Source organism: Haematobia irritans, chromosome 2 (assembly GCF_050003625.1).
Source record: "Haematobia irritans isolate KBUSLIRL chromosome 2, ASM5000362v1, whole genome shotgun sequence".
In the NCBI taxonomy this organism is placed as follows: domain Eukaryota; kingdom Metazoa; phylum Arthropoda; class Insecta; order Diptera; family Muscidae; genus Haematobia; species Haematobia irritans.
In genome coordinates this window covers 152,783,533-152,804,756 of record NC_134398.1, presented here as the reverse complement: position 1 = coordinate 152,804,756, position 21,224 = coordinate 152,783,533, and the positions used below count along the sequence as shown (strand labels likewise).

The following is a 21,224-nucleotide window of genomic DNA, read 5'->3' as shown; positions in this document are numbered from 1 at the left end:
CTTGCAATCTGCAGAGAAAGCCAAAGGTCCTTTCCATAAGTCATTGTATTTGACATTGGTTCTGTAAGTATATAAAGATGTTATTCGTTCCGCGTGAGCCTTCTTCAGCCAGCACATCCGCCTTCTCATTACAACATACAGACAGACGGACATCGCTAAATCGACTCAGAATTTAATTCTAAGCCGATCCGTATACTAAAAGGTTGGTCTATGATTACTCCTTCTTGGCGTTACATACAAATGCACAAACTTATTATACCCTGTACCACAGTAGTGGTGAAGGGTATAATCATATAAGCCCCCATATAAACCGATCCCGAGATTTGGTTTTGGAGCCTTTTGGAGGAGCAAATTTCATCCGAGTCAGTTGAAATTTGGTACATTGTGCTAGTGCTAGGTCCATACCAGTCTATAGTTATATATACCCCTCAGATAAATCGTTCCCCAATCACACAAAAATTGGTCCATATCAAGTTCATAATTGTATATAGCCCCCATATATGCGACCCCAATATTTCAATTCTGGCTCTCTACGTACCGTGCAAAAAGTCCATATCGATTCGTAATTATTTGTAGACTTAACTATACATAACTTTTTTTTCTAATATATACCACGTATGGACTAACTTACAATTTAGAGAACGATGTTAAGAAGTTTTAAGATACCACAACCCAAGTAATTCGATTGTGGATGACAGTCTTTCATAGAAGTTTCTACGCAATCCATGGTGGAGGGTACATAAGATTCGGCCTGGCCGAACTTACGGCCATATATGCTTGTTGTTCTCGAATCCCACAATATAAAAGGCAACCCTCGTAGTAGATTATCGAATTGTACCTACTGATATATAGTTGATCAGAAAAAGATGATGATCAGAAACTTTTGAATTTCTCTCTTTTTGTTGACGATTTCAGATTATTTGTTATACCCTCCACATAGGATGGGGGATATATTAACTTTGTCATTCCGTTTATAATAAATCGAAATATTGGTCTCACAACCCATTAAGTTTATATATTCTAGGGCGTGGTGAAATTCAAAATCTATGTCTAGCGATGTCCGTCCGGCTGTTGCCGTTAACTTTCCAACCAAACAAGCTATCGACTTGAAACTTGGCATAAGTACTCGTAGTAGTATTGATGTAGGTCGAATGGTATTGCGAATGGGCTATATCGGACCAAGTATAGCCCCCATATTAAATGTAATGTAATAAATTAGTTGAATATGATTTATTTTGTAAAAAAAAAATATTCATCCTAATTCCTAACTCTACGAGGGTTAGTCTCTCAAGCCTTTAAGACCAGTTGAAATCCAATAGAAAACAATATTAGGGTCCAGTGATTGAGCTCTGATTGGTCGTAGAATTAACGTTCTCGACATAACATACATGCCAATTTGGTTGCTTACTCAGCCCACGCCAAATTTTTTTCGAAAAAGAGGAAGTCACTCTCATTAGCCAAAAGATAAAGAAAATAATAGCACCAAGATGTACGATAGTATGAAAAAGGGGTATTCAAACACAAAATTACGATAGGGTTATAAGTAGGGATGTCATTGCAGAAAATGGATGCTTACAAATAAAATGAGAGATTAGTTGAATTTTAACGATACATTTTCGGTTGCCTTAAATTGATCACGGGGAGCCACCGTGGTGCAATGGTTAGCATGCCCGCCTTGCCTACACAAGGTCGTGGGTTCGATTCCTGCTTCGACCGAACACCAAAAAGTTTTTCAGCGGTGGATTATCCCACCTCACTAATGCTGGTGACATTTCTGAGTGTTTCAAAGCTTGTCTAAGTGGTTTCACTGCAATGTGGAACACCGTTCGGACTCGGCTATAAAAAGTAGGTCCCTTGTCATTGAGCTTAACATGGAATCAGGCAGCACTCAGTGATAAGAGAGAAGTTCACCAATTGGTATCACAATGGACTGAATAGTCTAAGTGGGCCTGATACATCGGGCTGCCACCTCACCTAACCTAACCTAAATTTATCACGTCTAAGATTATTTAACTGTAGGTGTTTAATTACTTATTTTGCCAAGAAAAAAAACTTTCCATCGTTTATTACGAAAGCGATGGCAAATTTCGTAAGCAATCGACATGAGTCGTTGTTATAAGCGAAATCGACGGAAAAGCAAGGGAAATATTAATTATGAATTCTACCTATATCTCTGCTATGTATTAATGAAATAATTGTGGATAGGAGAAGGAATGTTAACACCTCAAACATGTTTCGAGAGCTTTATGTTATTTTTTCCGAAAACTGTGCATATAATTTTGGCGAGCGTAGTTATGTTTGCTGAGAAAACAATATTTTTAGCGACAAAAATGGAGGTGCTAACATTGCTCCTCTGCATGTGATGGACAAATTTAATCACGCAACGATTGGAATACTAGGCTATTGAATCGAAAATTGCAAAAAGGACATCCTTCTAATATCATTTTATATTTCATTGTTCTATTTCTTCCAAATAGGGTACGTATGGGTACGGATATTGAAGTAGAGGTTAAGTCCACTGTTGATATGCCATATTTGATCTACACTATTATGGCACATTCGAATATAATTCATGCCGATCGCATAAAATTGCCCCCAAACTCGAAGAATTACACTATCCTCATAACACCATCCATAGAAATGGTTCCGAAATCATTTGTCTATGTTTATTACATTGAAAATGGTATTCTGCGTTATGAAGAATTAGAAATACGTTTGCCTTTGGAATTTGAGAATAAGGTGAGAAGTTTCTTAGGGATACTTTTACGTTTTTTTTTTTCTTGGATCATATAATTTTGTTTGTACTTTTAGGTTACTGTTGGCGGACCCAAACAAGTTGCCCCCGGTCAAAATGTAACTCTTGCAATAAATGCTCAACCCCAATCACTTGTTGGAATTTTAGCAGTGGATTTAGGGGTGTTCTTGTTAGATAATTCATATGACCTTAAGAAAAATGAAATTCTACATTCATTAGAGAATGATTTCTCTCGGTTACCAATGCCTACAACTGTTTATCCTGGTGTGTTGTCTGGAATTATAACTCTAACGAATGCCCACTATAAATTTGTTCCTTTAAATAGTAAGTGAAATTTATTCGATCCATTAAAGGCCTCTTTTTATACCCTTCACCATAGGATGGAGGTATATTAACTTTGTCATTTCGTTTGTATCGAAATATTGCTCTAAGACCCCATAAAGTATATATATTCTGGGTCGTGGTGAAATGCTGAGTCGATCTAAGCATGTCCGTCAGTTCGTCTGTTGAAATCACGCTAACTTCCGAACGAAACAAGCTATCGTGAAATGGTATTGCAAATGGGCCATATTGGTCCACTTTTACGTATAGCCCCTATATACCCCCCGGACCGTCAGATTTCCCCCATATAAACCGATCCCCAGATTTGGCTTGCGGAGCCTCTAAGAGAAGCATATTTCATCCGAACCGGCTGAAATTTGGTATATGGTCTCTAACAATCATGTAAAAATTGGTCTATATCGGTCCATAATTATATATAGCCCCCGAATTAACCTATCCCCAGATTTGGCTTGCGGAGCCTCAAAGAGAAGCAAATTTCATCTGAACCGGCTGAAATTTGGTACATGGTGTTGGTATATGGTCTCTAATAACCATGTAAAAATTGGTCTTTATCGGTCCATAATTATATATAGCCCCCATATAAACCGATCCCCAGATTTGACCTCCGGAGCCTCTTGGAGGATCAAAATTCATCCGATCCGGTTCAAATGTGGAACGTGGTGTTCGTATATGGTCTCTAACGTCCATGCAAAAATTGGTTCATATAGGTTCATAATTAGATATAGCCCCCATATAAACCGATCCCTAGATTTGGCTTTAGAAGCGGAGCCTCTAAAAGAAGCAAATTTCATCCGATACGTTTGAAATTTGGAACATTGTGTTAGTATATGGTCTCTAACATCCGATCCCGTTCAAACTTGGAACGTGTTGTTAGCATATGGCCGCTAAAACCATACCAACATTTGTCAATATCGGTATATAGTTATATATAGCCGATCCCCAATCTCACAAAAAAATGGTCCATATCGGTTTATAATCATGGTTGCTACTCGAGCCAAAAATAATCTACCAAAATTTTATTTCTATAGAAAAATTTTTCAAAATTTTATTTATATAGAAAATTTTGTCAAAATTTTATTTCTGTGCAAAATGTTGTTAAAATTTAATTTCTATAGAAAATTTTGTCAAACTAAATTATATACGTATTTAATCGGTCTTTTTTAATTTATTATATATCACGTATGGACTTACTTACAATACAGAATACGGTGTTAGGAGGTTTTAAGATACCTTGCCATCTGCAAGCGTTACTGCAACCCAAGTAATTCGATTGTGGATGGCAGTGATTAGAATAAGTTTCTACGCAATCCATGGTACATAAGCTTCGGTCTGGCCGAACTTACGGCCGTATATACTTGTTTATTTTCTCTTTATTGAAATGTGTCTTGTATTACTTTATGGACCAAACCACACACTTTATATTTGGAATTGATTCCGTCGAATATAGGATGGTACGATAAGCCGAATTTCATAAACCGATATCGCAAATCGACATTTTGTCAGCAATAGGCGGTGGCAGATAACTATGGATCGATATGGACCAATTTTTGGCATGGTTGTTAGCGGTACTAACACAACCTACCAAATATCCGCGGAATAGGATATAATTTGCTCTTCCAAGACGCTCCCGAGGTCAAATATGGGGATCGGTTTATATGGGGCTATATATAATTATAGACCGATAAGGATCAATTTTTACATGGTTGTTGAAGACCATATACAAGCATAACGTACAACATTTCAACCGAATCGGATAAAATTTTCTCCTGCAAGAGGCTCCAAAAGTCAAATCTGGACATATAGGGAGGACAGCCGGGAAGGGCATCGCTAGATCTACTGAAAATTTCACCACGACCCAGAATATATACTTTAAGTTAATTCACAACTGGAGGATATAAAAAGTGATAGGGTTTATTTGCCAAAGAGGGCATATTTATAGTTCACAAGAAACAACTCTTCTCTACAAGAGTACAACCTGATAGGGGAGATAAGAAGCACCCGCTTATCCTATAGCATCTACGCAAATTTGAACACCACTTTTATTTTGATATTTTTCATTACTTTTAATTAATCCGGTCCTTTACAATGTAATAATTATTTTTATTTAATGTGAATATTGAAAACATTAAAGTTAATTCATTAGATTTCAACTATTTGCTTTTAAATCCTAATTTCAGATATGATGTTTGTCAGCCCAAAGTCTTGGAATGCTTTACGATTTCGAAGGAAGTTTCCAGAAACATGGATATTTGAAAATTATGAAGTGTAAGTAACAAACGATATGTGAACTTCAATATTTATAGCTTAAAATAAATAAAGAGATCGGCTTAAAATTTTATGTCATCCCGACTCAAATTTAGCGGCTAATTAATCACAAATATTGATTTCTATCACACAAATGTATTAATATTTTTGCCAAACTTTTGAACCTTCTGCCCACAATCAATCAGTATTACATTTTTTCAGTTGGCCAAAATGTAGCTCAGAAATTTTTAATAAAATATAAATTTGATTATACGATTGGTTGTACCACTAATCTCATAACCATTTGGATAACTTAAAATTGATTTTATAATTGATAATTGTCCGCCGCCGAATATACAAATTTATATCGGCTTAACCGTCAAGCCACCGCCGACGAAAATGGGTCGGCTTCATTCTCTGTGTAGGACAAAAGACCCCAAAATTTAAGATTTTTGTAACCTTCACCGTGTGACATATTGGCTACACCTAGAAGACAGATGAGACAACATTGCCCAGGGCCTCCCCCCAGAGTCGATTTAACAATGTGCATTTGTACGTCTGTCCGTCTAATGGTCTATACCCTATTCTTTTGAAATAAAAGTGTAAGCTTTTTTAGTTTATTCATCTTCAAATTTGGGTCTGAATCAATCCCTATTGATTTTGTATTTTGGCGATATCGGTTCAGATTTCTTTCGCGCGTTCTATGTTAGATTCCTATGACCACCAGTGGCCTAAGTTTCTCTCCGATATAATTCAAAAATTGCGATTCAGATTTAGATATACCTTCATATTTAAATGTATCTCATATTTGGGTACTGTAAGCCACATAGTGGTTAGGGTATAACAACTTTGATCTGTAAGAAATATTTATTTTAGACCCCATAAAGAGTCGATTTAGCCTGAACGATTCCGCACTCAATTTTCAAACGATTTTAATAAACTATCGTACAGGGTGCGTTTATATACACCAAAAGAATTCTCTTCGTTAATTTTACGAAGAATTCTTCATTAATTATTCTTCGTGAATTCTTCATTAAAACAACGAAATTTTCATTCATTTTCGTAAATTTTATGAAGAACGTTTTACGAATATACGAAACGTCTACGAAATATTCTACATTAATTTTTCTTCGTAAAAGTTTCTTACTTTTAATGAAACTTTCTTCACATTTCATGATTTTTGTAAAGAAAAACAAGTATATACGGCCGTAAGTTCGGCCAGGCCGAAGCTTATGTACCCTCCATTATGGATTCCGTAGAAACTTCATCTAAACACTGCCATCCACAATCGAATTACTTAAGTTGCGGTAACGCTTGCCGATGGCAAGGTATCTTAAAACCTCCTAACACAATCTTCTAAATTGTATGTAAGTCCATACGTGGTATATATTAAATCAAAAAAGATCGATCAAATACGTATGTAATTCAGTTTGACAAAGTGGACATAAAATTTTGACAAAATTTTCTACAGAAATAAAATTTTAACAAAATTTTCTATAGAAATGAACCGATATGGACCAATTTTTGTGTGATTGGACCAATTTTGGTATGGTTGTTAGCGAACATATACTAACACCACGTGCCTAATTTGAACCGGATTGGATGAATTGTGCTCCTCCAAGAGGCTCCGGAGGTCAAATCTGGAGAATGTTTTATATGGGGGCTATATATAATTATGGACCGATATGGACCAATTCTGGCACGGTTGTTAAAGATCATATACTAACACCATGTTCCAAATTACAACCGGATTGAATGAAATTTGCTTCTCTTGGAGACTTCGCAAGCCAAATCTGGGGATCGGTTTGTATGGGGGCAATATATAATTATGAACCGATGTGGACCAATGTTTGCATGGTTGTTAGAGACCATATACCAATATCATGTACCAAATTTCAGGCGGATCGGATGAAATTTGCTTCTCTTTGAGGCTCCGAAACCCAAATCTGGGGACCGGTTTATATGGGCGCCATATATAATTAAGGACCGATGTGGACCAATTTTTGCATGATTGTTAGAGACCATATACCAACACCATGTTCCAAATTTCGGATGAAATATGCTTCTCTTAGAGGCTCCACAACCCAAATCTGGGGATCGGTTTATATGGGGGATATATATAATTATGGACCGATGTGGACCAATTTTTGCGTGATTGTTAGAGACCATATACCAACACCATGTACCAAATCTCAGCCGGATCGGATGAAATATGCTTCTCTTAGAGGCTCCACAAGCCAAATCTGAGGATCGGTTTATATGGGGGCTATGTATAATTAAGGACCGATATGGACCAATTTTTGCATGGTTGTTAGAGACCATATACCAACATCATGTACCAAATTTCAGCCGGATCGGATGAAATTTGCTTCTCTTTTAGGCTCCGCAAGCCAAATCTGGAGATCGGTTTATATGGGGGCTATATATAATTATGGACCGATATAGACCAATTTTTACATGGTTGTTAGAGACCATATACCAACACCATGTACCAAATTTTAGCCAGATCGGATGAAATATGCTTCTGTTAGAGGCTCCACAAGCCAAATCTGAGGGTCCCTTTATATGGGGGCTATACGTAAAAGTGGACCGAAAAATTCTGCGTTAAAATTTCTTCATAAAAAGTACGAAACATTTTCTTTAAAATAACGAAGAAATTTCATTGAAGTTGTAAAATTTCCGTTCGCGACATAAAATTTTCTCTGATAATCTGTTTTAGTGCATTGCTTTATTCCATTTTTTTATGTATGTCTACACGCAAAAAAATAATTATTTCCTCCCAAACGAAATTTTAGACAAACATTTGCTTTTCGTTGAAAGGAAGTGTATTTGGAAGAAAAGTATATACTTTTTGTGATAAACTTTTATTCTTTTCCAGGATGTAAAAACAATTTCATAAAGACTAACTCAAAAAAAATTTTTTTCTGCCTAATTGCATTTTCCCTCACATCTTTCTCACTTCCACGACACAAACAATGTAAAAGATATTATACGATTTTATAAATTTAAATTTTTTTACCTTTCGCCTGGACGGATAACCGAACCGCGGACCATGCAATTTGTAATCCAACACACTATCCACTGAGCCATGTAGCCGTTATTGTCATCAATAGACAATTACTCATATAAGTTATATTTATATAGCATAGCTTGCGGCGCCCACGAGCCGATTAAACAAAGTTTATTTAACAGAAAAATACATTTAGTTGGCCACCTTGGAGCAGTGGTTGCTACGTCCGACTTGCATGCCAACGGTCGTGGGTTCGATCCCTGTTTCGACGAAAGTTTTTTTTTTTTACCGTATATTCCAGATATGGTCGTAAGATTACGAAAAAACAATATTACATTCTACTATATTAAATTTTTACTATGAACTGCAAAATGTGTCTTATTAAAGATCTAAGAAAAGAACAGTGTTTGATATAAACGAAATGAACTGTGTTGTTGGTTCAAAAAAATAAAAATTTTGTAACAAACAAATTTTTTGGTGATAACAGTGTATACTTTTCGAAGCAATTCAAAAAACTCTAACAAAAGAAAAACGTTTTCGGTAACGTTTTCCAAACGTTTTTTTTTCTTTGCGTGTATGCTACTTCTCATTTGGGTAATAAAACAAAAAATTATTCAAAAACTTAAGATGTAAAGTAGTGTTGACATTTTTCACACTTGTTACTACACCCATATGCACTTTCGACTATAAAATTTTTTCTAAAAGTTCGAACATTTTTGAAAAAAAGTACGAAATATTTTCATAAAAAGTACGAAATATTTTCATAAAAAGAACGAAGATTTTTCATAAAAAGTACGAAGATTCTTCATAAAAGTACGAATTTTTTTCTTACAAACTACGAAAAAGTGTAAAAAGTACGAAATATTTCGTACTTTTAATGAAAAGTTTCTTTGGTTTGTAAAACAATGACAAATTTCGTACTTTTAACGAAATTTTTCGTTCGTTTTACGAAGAGAAAAATCCCTTAATGCTAATTCATCCGCCTTACCGAACCCTTATATGGTCTTGTAGTAAGGCATCAATAGAAGTGGCAGCTCAGTCATCTCATTGAACGATTGACGTTAGTCTGTGATAGCACTTTGTTCCTACACTGAAAAAAATATTTACGTGATATTAAAGATTACGCAACCAAAATTTTAGGATGCGAAATTCACCAAATATTAAGGACAAATTTCTTTAAAAGAACGAATTAATTAAAATAAAGTTTATAATATTTGCTTAAAAAATTTTTTTCATTAAATTTAGGATACAATATTTGCAAATTTGGGTCTATCCGTTAAAGTCACATGTCTTTGGACCAAGGCTAATTTTCCTTAAAGTAAAGAAACACATTTTGGATTTAAAGAAATTGTCCTTAAATTAACTGAAATATTGAAACTTTAGATTTAAGATAGAAACGCTTCAACTATACACCCAGAAAAAGGGGCTCTAATGCCAACTGAACATTATTTTAGTTCATGAAGATTAGTTGATTTTAGTTAAATTTTGCACAATATGAGTAAATGTTCCTTATGTGAATAATTTTTGCTAACTTTAATGACGTGAAATAAAAATAAGAAATAAAGTTGCATACAAATATAGTGCACAACTTTACTAAAAAATAAAATAGTTCATATTTTCCTAAAATGGCAGAAGTTTGCTTAAATTGATTTCATAAGTCTCTCAAATGAGTAAATTTTACTAAAATTGTACCTGTCATGAACTTCGTATAGCGCTAAAGACATTTTAACAATTTTTAAATCCAATTTTTCTTTCAACATATGAAATTTTCTTAAACAAGAGAAAAAAATTAATTACTTTTAATAAATTTTCTTCAATATGACAAAAATTAACTTATTTGTAACATGTTGCAATTAGAAAACTATTTTAGTTAAAATTTTCTAAAATAAACCTACATTTTCTTCCACGGTGGGTTCACTTTTTTTTGGGTGTAGGCTAAGACTTATTTTGAGGATTTAGCGTCCTTGGTTTAAAGTTTTTTGGAATTAAGAAAACATTTTGTACTTTGAAGTATCCGTAATAATTTGGATTTTTAAACTGGCATTTTTTTGTAAGTGAATAGCTTTATTAATATACCGGAAAAATAGAATGAAAATTCGATAAATGTATCGATAAATGTATTTGTAACCTAATTTTAATTTTTATTGGTTGTAAATATAAAGCCAGCTAGGTCGCTAAAAAATTTCTTTATTTTAAAAAAGCCGCATCTTTGGCTCGGAATCAATACCAAAATCCTTAAGGGAAGGTCAAAATCTTTGGATCCAAGTAAACTTTATTTCTCTATTGAACAGTTTTCTACAGTTTTCTCTTGAATTCCCTTCGATTTAGAATTTTTTGCCAGAGTCTTTAAATTTCCAAATTGCATTTCATTTTTATATTTTTGCAGAACAAATCAAACTACACAGCTGTCATTAGAAATTCCCGATACCATAACCACATGGCGCATAACAGCATTTTCGATAAATGAAAAAAGTGGATTCGGCATTGTTGATGGACCTACCGATATCACTACCATTCAGCCATTTTTTATTAGTCTAAATCTACCGTATTCGGTAAAACGAGGTGAAATTGTGACCATTTCAATTCTAGTTAACAATTATCAAGATCAAAGTGTGAATACCGAAGTAAAACTCTACAATGAGAATCATCAATTCTATTTCATGGAATCAAATATTTTCGATTCGGAGAAAGGTTTTGACGATCAGGAACGCATAAAACGTATCGATTTGCCAGCACAAACAGTTACCAGTACTAGTTTTCTAATAAATCCCAAAGAAGTTGGTGACATAACTTTACGCATAACGGCCACCAATGGCGTATCATCAGATGCCATTCTACAAAAGTTAAGAGTTGAACCAGAAGGCATACCAACTCGCCGTAATAAAGCCCTTCTTATGAGTGTACAACCATCACAAATGTTTAATGTTACATTTCCCTTAAAGATTCCTCAAAATATAGTCCCAGAATCTGAATTCATAACCCTCTCGGTGGGTGGTGATAATATGGTTCCAACCATTAAAAATCTAAATGAATTGGTATTAGCACCCACTGGTTGTGGTGAACAAAATATGGTCAATTTTGCCCCAAATATTTTGGTCTTAGAATATTTGAAAGCCACTGGTCAGTATTTTAAACAAAGAGCATTGGTGAAAAAAGCCAAAAAGTTTATCGAAAATGGTTATCAGCAGCAATTGTCCTATCGTCACAGCAATGGAGCTTACAGTGTATTTGGTCAGAGAACTGATAAGGAAGCCAGTACTTGGCTAACTGCCTACGTCATACGATTTTTTATGAGGGCTACAAAGTATCTTAATATTGAAGCTCATATCTTAGAAAGCGGTTTGGAATATCTATCAAAAGCTCAATTAAACGATGGCAGCTTTCCCTATACTGGTTATCTCTTCTATCCAGCTCAGCAAAATCGATTTGGTCACACTGCATTCGTGTTGATGACATTCTTGGAGGAAAAGGTAAGTCACAGTTAGTAGAATTCTACCAGAAATGGTAGCTATTGAATAAATTGGTAGAACTCATGATGGTTTGGTAGATTTTGTAAGATATTCCTCTCCAACTAAGAGGAACTTTACAATTTTTTATAGAAATAAAATATAGAAATAAAATTTTATCAACATTTTCCATAGAAAAAAAATTGACAAAATTTTCTATAAAAATAAAACCTTCACAAAATTTACCACAGAAATAAAATTTTGACACAATTTTATATAGAAATAAAATTTTGACAAAATTTTCTATAGAAGTAAAATTTAGTCAAAATTGTTTACCAAATTTTATAAAGAAATAAAATTGTGTAACTTCAGGTATACACTGAAAAAACAGTGAACCCTTTTCCATTGCAAAATGAACTAAACTGTAGTAATATTGACCATGATTTAGCCCTTAAGATTTTTTTCAACTTGTCTAGTTTATAATTCTCTTAAATTTTAGTTCATCTATAACATTGTATTTTAGTTCATTTTTACAATGCCATAAGATTTATATACCCCTACCAAGTTAAAAAGTCTGTATTATTTTGGTTTCTTGCTTATTTTTTGGGAAACCCGATAATAAAAATTGGTTAAGAGTCTCTTTAAAATGTCGACGACTAAACTATTTTTAAATCAGTCATTCCGTAGTACAGAGAAATTAAATAATTAAAGGAACAACAAACCGTTTTAATTAAAATTAAACTTTCTTTAAGCAAAAGTACTTTATTATAAAAACTTATGATGAAAGTTCTTAATACAATGTTTTTTGTGAATAAAAATGATGACCTCGTGGAACAGAGAGTAGTTCATTTGAACTCGCTGTTTGGACATTTTGACTTATCCTTTTTTATTCATCGTAGGTAATTTTTTCACATATCTTGCTGGAAAAAAATGGAAACAATAATGAAAATTGTTAAAAATGAACATCGTGTAATGAAATATAATTTTTAATTCTTCATTTTAGCTTGTAACTTACCATATTTAGGGGCATTTTATCAAATGGTGGAAGAAATTCAACTTTTCTTTGGAAAACGTATCTCATAAAATTTGTACCTGAAACAATTAGAGAAATAATGAAGTATTCTAAATAAACTCATAAAACTGTGTTGCTATCGATGTGAAGGATATAATAAAATAAATATTCTTGTTGAAAGAAAGCCAAAGTTTTAATATAAAACTTACCAATTCTCTATTAAATTGTACGCTGAGGGGAAATATAAAAATTTGGGTTACTCTGAAATTAAATATTTATTTTTTACATTAAATAAAATTATTAAATAGGTTTTCAAAAAATCTAATGAAAAAAATAATAATATGCATAAAAAACCAAATATTCTTGATAACCCTAGACAGTCATCATTCGTCAAAATGACGACACGTAATTTCATTATCGATTTAAAATGCATTTTAGTCTATTGTGAAATGGTAAATTTAAGTTATACTAATTAGACTGTTTTATGAATTTTTGTTTTGTACTAATTAAAACCAAATTGAATAAGAAAATAAATTCAAGTTTGGTTCACTTTTTCGCTCACGATGAAAATTATAGCGTCTTGAAATCAGCCGTAGTCAAAATGACGAAGGATGACGTTAATGTACAAAAAAAAGGATGACTGTCCAGGGTTAAAAGAAAGTCAAAGAATCCTTACCAATTCACTATTAAATTACAAGCAAAGGAGTACTAAACATTTGTCAAAATTTTTATGGGGTTATTCTGAAATTAAATATTTGTTTTTTACATTAAAAATATTACATTGGTTTTAAAAAAAATTGTTTAAAGAAATACTAAAATAAGGTATTAAAAACCTGTAATTTTGACGATAAAAATGTAAATATTCTAGTTGAAAGAAAGCCAATTTGTAAAAGAAAACTTACCAATTCTCTATTTTTTAAATTTGTTCGAATCCATCTGGAGTTGCTCTGAAATTAAATATTGCTTTTACAACAAAGAAAAACATTAAACTGGTTTCCAAGAAAATTAATTAACATATAATAATATACATAAAAAATATTCTTTTTAAAAGAAAGCCATATTAAAAAAACACTTACCAATTTATGACTAAACTGTACGCTGAGATATAACAAAAATTTTCCAAATTCATCTGGAATTGAATATTAATTTTTTCATTGAATAATAAAAATTTCAATACACCTTCAATTTCAACATTTTTACTAAATATTCTTAATAACTGTTTTCTAAACTACCGATAAAATATTAATAACTTTCATTTAAAAGGTTTAATAAACAAACACCAATATATGTCTCAAAAATCCAAAATATTCCATGCCTTTATATTCCCTTGTTGCATACCTACTCAAAAGATGCAACAGCCCACGCCAACGCCAACTATACAACTGAAGCATGCCAAACAAAACCAAGCAAAGCCAAAACATTCCTACAACAACAAAAACACATGTGCCTTTATTGAAAACAACACCTCATCCAGCCAAAAACCATCAACGAATAACAAACACACGCACACACAAACCACTAAATGAACAAAAATAAAAACAACCCCACGCTCATGTATACACAACAAAACTCAAGTAACATCATCTTTACATTAATCACATTCCGCTATTCCGATAAAGATCTCTGTACTGTGCATTAGTTCATCGCATCTGCTGGCAATTTACTCTAAGAATAATATTCGTAAAGGCACACCAGTTTATGAACGATGAAACGTTTAACTTAAAATTTGCAAAAATTTCATGAAATGTTATCTACCATTTTTGACGAAAATGTCTATAAATTTAATTACATGTGAACTAAAAATATTTCATTGGGTAAATTTTTACCAACAATTATTGACTATAGGAATTGTCAGTAAGAAATTGCTATCCACTTTCAAGTTCATTTTTCGTAAAAGAATATTTTCTCATACAAAAAAATCTTATAGTAAATTGCACTTATTATTTAGAAAGTACTTTACATTTCACAAGTAGTTTTATAGCATGACAAACGAATTTTTAACTACCAGTTAAGAAAATTTTTAAGGAAATTTCCATCGTATTTTGTAGGCCATGAACTAAACGATTGCTACTTAGAATTTGTAAAATTTCCTTTCCAGTAGTTAATTTTCGTTGAAGATACGAAAAATGAACTAAAATTCTGGAAAATTCTTGTAATAAATTATTGTAAAAATCTTCTTAAATTTACGAGACACTTTTTTTTCTGTGTACCAAATTTAAACCGAATCGGATAAATTTTGCTCTTCCAAGAGGATCCGGAGGTCAAATGTGGGGATCGGTTTATATAGGGCCTATATATAATTATGGAACGATTTCGACCAATTTTTGCATGGGTGTTTTAGGCCATATATTACCACCACGTACCAAATTTCAACTGAATCAGATGAATTATGGTCTTCCAAGAGGCTCCGGAGGTCAAATCTGGTGATCGGTTTATATGGGGGCTATATATAATTATGGACCGATGTGGACCAATTTTTGCATGGTTGTTAGAGACCATATACTAACACCATGTACCAAATTTCAGCCGGATCGGATGAAATTTGCTTCTCTTAGAGGATTCGCAAGTCAAATTTGGGGGTCCGTTTATATGGGGGCTATACGAAAAGTGGACCGATGTGGACCAATTTTTGCATGGTTGTTAGAGACCATATACTAACACCATGTACCAAATTTGAGCCGGATCGGATGAAATTTGCTTCTCTTAGAGGCTCCGCAAGTCAAATCGGGAGATCGGTTTATATGAGGGCTATATATAATTATGGACCGATGTGGACCAATTTTTGCATGGTTGTTAGAAACCATATACTAACACCATGTACCAAATTTCAACCGGATCGGATGAAATTTGATTCTCTTAGAGGGTTCGCAAGCCAAATCTGGGGATCGGTTTATATGGGGGCTATTCGAAAAGTGGACCGATGTGGACCAATTTTTTGCATGGTTGTGAGAGACCATATACTAACACCATGTACCAAATTTCAGGCGGATCGGATGCAATTTGCTTCTCTTAGAGGATTCGCAAGCCAAATTTGCCCGTTTATATGGGGGCTATACGTAAAAGTGGACCGATATGGCCCATTTGCAATACCATCCGACCTACATCAATAACAACTACTTGTGCAAAGTTTCAAGTCGATGGCTTGTTTCGTTCGGAAGTTAGCGTGATTTCAACAGACGGGCGGACGGACGGACATGGTCAGATCGACTCAGAATTTCATCACGACCCAGAATATATATACTTTATTGGGTCTTAGAGCAATATTTCGATGTGTTACAAACGGAATGACAAAGTTAATATACCCCCCATCCTATGGTGGAGGGTACAATAATCTTTAAAAATAAACCTCTGACAAAATTTTCTATAGAAATTAAATTATGACAAAATTTTCTATTGAAATCAAATTTTGAAAAAATTTTCTATTGAAATAAAATTTTGACAAAATTTTCTATAGAAATAAAATATTGACAACATTTTCTTTATAAGTAAAATTCTATATAAATATTTCCTTATAATTATATTTCATGTTAGCCTGATACCGAAACGGGCAATTGACGTCCAAATGCATTATATCTAGTTATACAATTATTTTTCGAGCTTTATGGACAGATATAGATTAAGGAACATGGTTAATAGAGCTATTGAAAAGAAAACGCCAGATACAAATCTATACACGCCTGGACTATACATGTTTCGGTTCGGGCGAATGAACCTTTCCACAGCCTTTAGTATAGATCTCTCTGGGAGCGATAACTCAATTTTGGGCGCTTTATGCTAACCCCTTATGGAGAAAACATTTGGGAACTTTCCTCTTACAAATTGAATCATCTTTTCTCCCACTGTACATCATCTTTTCATATAACTTACAAGCCCCTTAATCTTATTTTTCTTTCGTTTTGTTACATAGTAATGCAACAACACGAAATTTATTTTTAGAAATCTAATTTGTTAGAATTTTTCTTTATAATATTTTTTTTCTATATAAATATTGTATTTTTGTCAATATAAAGTGTTGACAAAATTTTCTATAGAAATAAAAATTTGACAAATTTTTATATAAATATAAAATTAAAAAAAGAATCTTTAAAAATAAAATTCTGACAAAATTTTCTACAGAGATAAAATTATGACAAAATTTTCTATAGAAATAAAATTATGACAAAATATTCTATAGAAATAAAATTATGATAAAATTTTCTATTGAAATAAAATTTTGACAAAATTTTCTATTGAAATAAAATTTTGACAAAATTTTTTATAGAAATAAAATATTGACAAAATTTTCTATATAAGTAAATTTTCTACAGAAATAAAATTTTGACGAAAGTTTCTAAGAAATAAAACTTGTTAGCAAAGAAAATTTTTCTATAAAAGTAAATTTTCTATAAAAATTTGAGAAAACTTTCTATAGAAATTAAATTTTCTATACAAATAAGTAAACAATTTTGACTGGCAACCATACACACGGTAGTCACCCGATACGGCCGAAAGTTCAGCCAAATCTTAAGTAGACTCCACCGGGGAATGGCGGACAAAGTTCTGCTAAAGACTGTTATCCATAATTGAAATACTTAGGTTGCCAAAGTCCAGATATTCTAAACACTTTTAATACCATATTGTGTTCTAAATTGTCCATAGTCAAATCTGGAGAAAAAGAGGTTTGAATATAATCATGAACCGATATGGACCCAGGTTTGTGCGATAGTTAGAAAGCATACACTGACATCGCGTACGAAATTTCAATCGGATCGAATATCAAATCTTCGGATCATTATAATAAGTTGGTGCACTTGTAAACTCAAAAAAAAAAAGTGAACTCTCTATTTCACTAAAGCCAATTTAACTTTATTTGAGTTTATGGAATTATTATGTTTGGAGAAAGTGTCCTTTACTGCAATATCTTTTTGCGTACGTTAGTTAAGATAACTAAAACCGAGGAAAAAAATATACATAAATGAAGCATAAAGATTAACTAAATTCGTGTCTTCCACAAAATAGTTCAGTATTTCTTTAAATTTGTAAATTGTACTACGAATGCGTTAATCATGAACTTCGTATGTCACTAAAGACATTCTTGTAATTTTGAACTCCAATTTTTTCCTTCAAACTACAAATTTTTCTTTAACAAGTGAAAAAACTTAATTATGTCTAATAAATTTTCTTGAATTTGTCGAAAAATATTTACTTATTTTTATGACATCGGCGTGATGCCAGCGTTTGTAATACTGTTTAGTTAAAATTTTTTACAAATATTGAAAATTTTCTAAAATTAACAGAAAGTTTTCTTCCTGGTGGGTTCACTGTTTTTTTCAGTGTATGTAATGCCAAAAAACTCCATTCTGAGACCGATCATCTTGGAATTAAATTCTGAGTCGATTTAGATATGTCCGTCTGTCTGTTGAGGTATTCTTTTATGTGCACAGTATCGGCGACCTATATTAAGATTTAACAATTAAGATACGTATCTACATTTCACACCCAGCACCAATGATTTCGCAATATTTTAGTTAAGATTTAGATAAGATTCAGACTGGCGTAAATGTTTCCCGATTTGGCCTAATATTATCACAAAAGCCTCAATTGAGCCCCTATCTTTTTTTAATCGATTTCAGAAATATTCCCAAAAATACCAAACAACCATTGATAATGCATTAAATTTCCTCAACAATCATCTGGATAAAATAGATGACTTGTATGCCTTGTCCATTATATCAGTGGCAATGAGAACGGCCAATCATCCTAATGCCGCCAAAATAATGAAGAAATTAAATGAACGGCAACAATCATCGGCCGATCACATATGGTGGACTCAAGGTGACAACAATCGTGTAAAGGATGTCGAAATAACGGCCTATGCTCTATTGGCTAATCTCCAGGATAATAGTGGAGATGCCAATGTGGCACAGAATATAGTCAAGTGGTTAACGGAGCAACGTAATGAACGAGGAGGTTTCAAAACCACCCATGACACAGTTGTGGGTCTACAAGCTCTGGTCCAATATTCCATGAAATATAATTCAGTAGATAATCTTAATGTGAAAGTTCAATACTCAGCCAAGAACAAGGAGGACAAGGTCTTGAAAACCGGAGCTATGAATGTGGATGCAAATAATGTTCTGGTTTTGCAAACAGAAGAGGTAAAACTGAGATTCATTAAAAAAAAAAAATTGTATCTAATGTAATTTTTATATCTTGCAGTTTCCGCAGTTAACACGATCCATTGATATCGAAGCCACTGGTATGGGCAATGCATTACTACAACTAGCCTACCATTACCACACCATCACTGTGGATAATTTTAAAAATTTCCTCATACAACCTAAGCCAAAGAAGTTAAATGCCAATGAAATGCATTTGGAAATCTGTTTCAGTTATATTCAAAATGCTTCTTTGCCCATGGTTTCAGCAACCAATATGATCATCATGGAAGTTAATCTTCCTTCCGGATACACATCACCTGAAGAATACAACAATGATTTACTCGATAATGAATTGATCGAAAGAATTGAATCGAAAAATTTCGAAACCACTGTAGTTGTATACTTTGCGAAGGTTCTTTCGGACAATAATAATTGCTTGCAAATATTGGCGGATAAAGTTCATGATGTTGTCAATCGTAAAGCGGCTTCTATAGTCGTTTATGATTACTACGATATAAATCGACATGATACAGCTTTTTATACCATATAATTTTTTTTTTATTTTTTTTTTTATTTATCTGATATATTTTTATTTATTTTGTACTAAAATTAATAAAAATCACCCATATTAAAGAAATAATGAAAGAACAAGTATATACGGCAGAAAATTCGGTTTGGTCGAATCTTAACAGATTGGCTGATAAGTCCCCGGTCTAAAAAGAAAACACACATTTTTTTGTCAAAATTCGTTTTTATTATTCAACATAGTTCCCTTCAAGAGCGATACAACGATTATAACGACCTTCCAATTTTTTGATACCATTTTGGTAGTACTCCTTCGGTTTTGCCTCACAATGGGCCTCAGTTTCGGCGATCACATCTTCATTGCAGCCAAATTTTTTCCCTGCGAGCATCCTTTTGAGGTCTGAGAACAAGAAAAAGTCGCTGGGGGCCAGATCTGGAGTATACGGTGGGTGGGGAAGCAATTCGAAGCCCAATTCATGAATTGTTGCCATCGTTCTCAATGACTTGTGGCTCGGTGCGTTGTCTTGGTGGAACAACACTTTTTTCTTCTTCATATGGGGCCGTTTTGCCGCGATTTCGACCTTCAAACGCTCCAATAATGCCATATAATAGTCACTGTTGATGGTTTTCCCCTTCTCAAGATAATCGATAAAAATTATTCCATGCGCATCCCAAAAAACAGAGGCCATTACTTTGCCAGCGGACTTTTGAGTCTTTCCACGCTTCGGAGACGGTTCACCGGTCGCTGTCCACTCAGCCGACTGTCGATTGGACTCAGGAGTGTAGTGATGGAGCCATGTTTCATCCATTGTCACATATCGACGGAAAAACTCGGGTGTATTACGAGTTAACAGCTGCAAACACCGCTCAGAATCATCAATACGTTGTTGTTTTTGGTCAAATGTGAGCTCGCGCGGCACCCATTTTGCACAGAGCTTCCGCATATCCAAATATTGATGAATGATATGACCAACACGTTCCTTTGATATCTTTAAGGCCTCAGCTATCTCTATTAGAGGTGTGCGCGTGAGTGAAATTTCACTCACACTCACGCACATTCACGAAGTCAAATATTTATTCACGCACGCTCACTAACGATACGTGTGGTAGCCAACCCCACTTACGCACATTCACGAAATGAAAACCAGTACTCACGCACGCTTACGCACGAATTACTTTTAAAGACTCACGTTCACGCACGATTCACGACAATTTCAGTGACTCACGACAAATTCACAAGACTCACGACATTTTCAGCAAAGGTAACAAAATTCAAAAATGGAATATAGTTACAGAGCTTAATTACTTTCAGTTAACATACGAGTAAGAATTAAATCTTATTTTTTTCGTGAGCGTGATTTTATCAAAACACGAAATTTCTTTTTTCCATTTTTGTCACAATAACAAAAGTTGCTTCACAAAAGACGCTCTATTTCACAAACTAATTGACTTACAGACGTCAAATTTTGACACGAATCATTTGAAGGTTGGTACTATATAAAAACAAGTAAGTAAAGCAGAAAGTCGGGCGGGGCCGACTATATCATACCCTAAACCACCCTTACTGAATTAGTAAACATAAGCATTTGTGGGGTAACATTGATATAGGTATGGGAGATAAACCGCAGTTGAATATTTAAGAAAATTAAGGGTACATGTTTATGGGTGCTTTGTATCAATCTGACTATAGCTCATAGCCAGTGTTGCCAGGGAAAATGTTCTGTTTACCCTACAAGGACAAAAAAAAATT

At 33.5% G+C, this 21,224-nt stretch overlaps 1 protein-coding gene across 1 annotated transcript in view; it reads left to right on the top strand.

Moving 5' to 3' along the window:
- The window catches only part of LOC142226582 (thioester-containing protein 1 allele S3-like), a 28,122-nt gene extending 8,505 nt beyond the window's left edge, over positions 1-19,617 (top strand). The window contains exons 4-9 of the mRNA XM_075296679.1: positions 2,478-2,739; positions 2,812-3,079; positions 5,275-5,362; positions 10,738-11,821; positions 18,422-18,946; positions 19,008-19,617. Coding sequence (XP_075152794.1) covers positions 2,478-2,739; positions 2,812-3,079; positions 5,275-5,362; positions 10,738-11,821; positions 18,422-18,946; positions 19,008-19,499 — 2,719 coding nt within the window. The 3' untranslated portion in view covers positions 19,500-19,617. The remainder of the gene's footprint in view (positions 1-2,477; positions 2,740-2,811; positions 3,080-5,274; positions 5,363-10,737; positions 11,822-18,421; positions 18,947-19,007) is intronic.
- Positions 19,618-21,224: the final 1,607 nt, after the last annotated feature.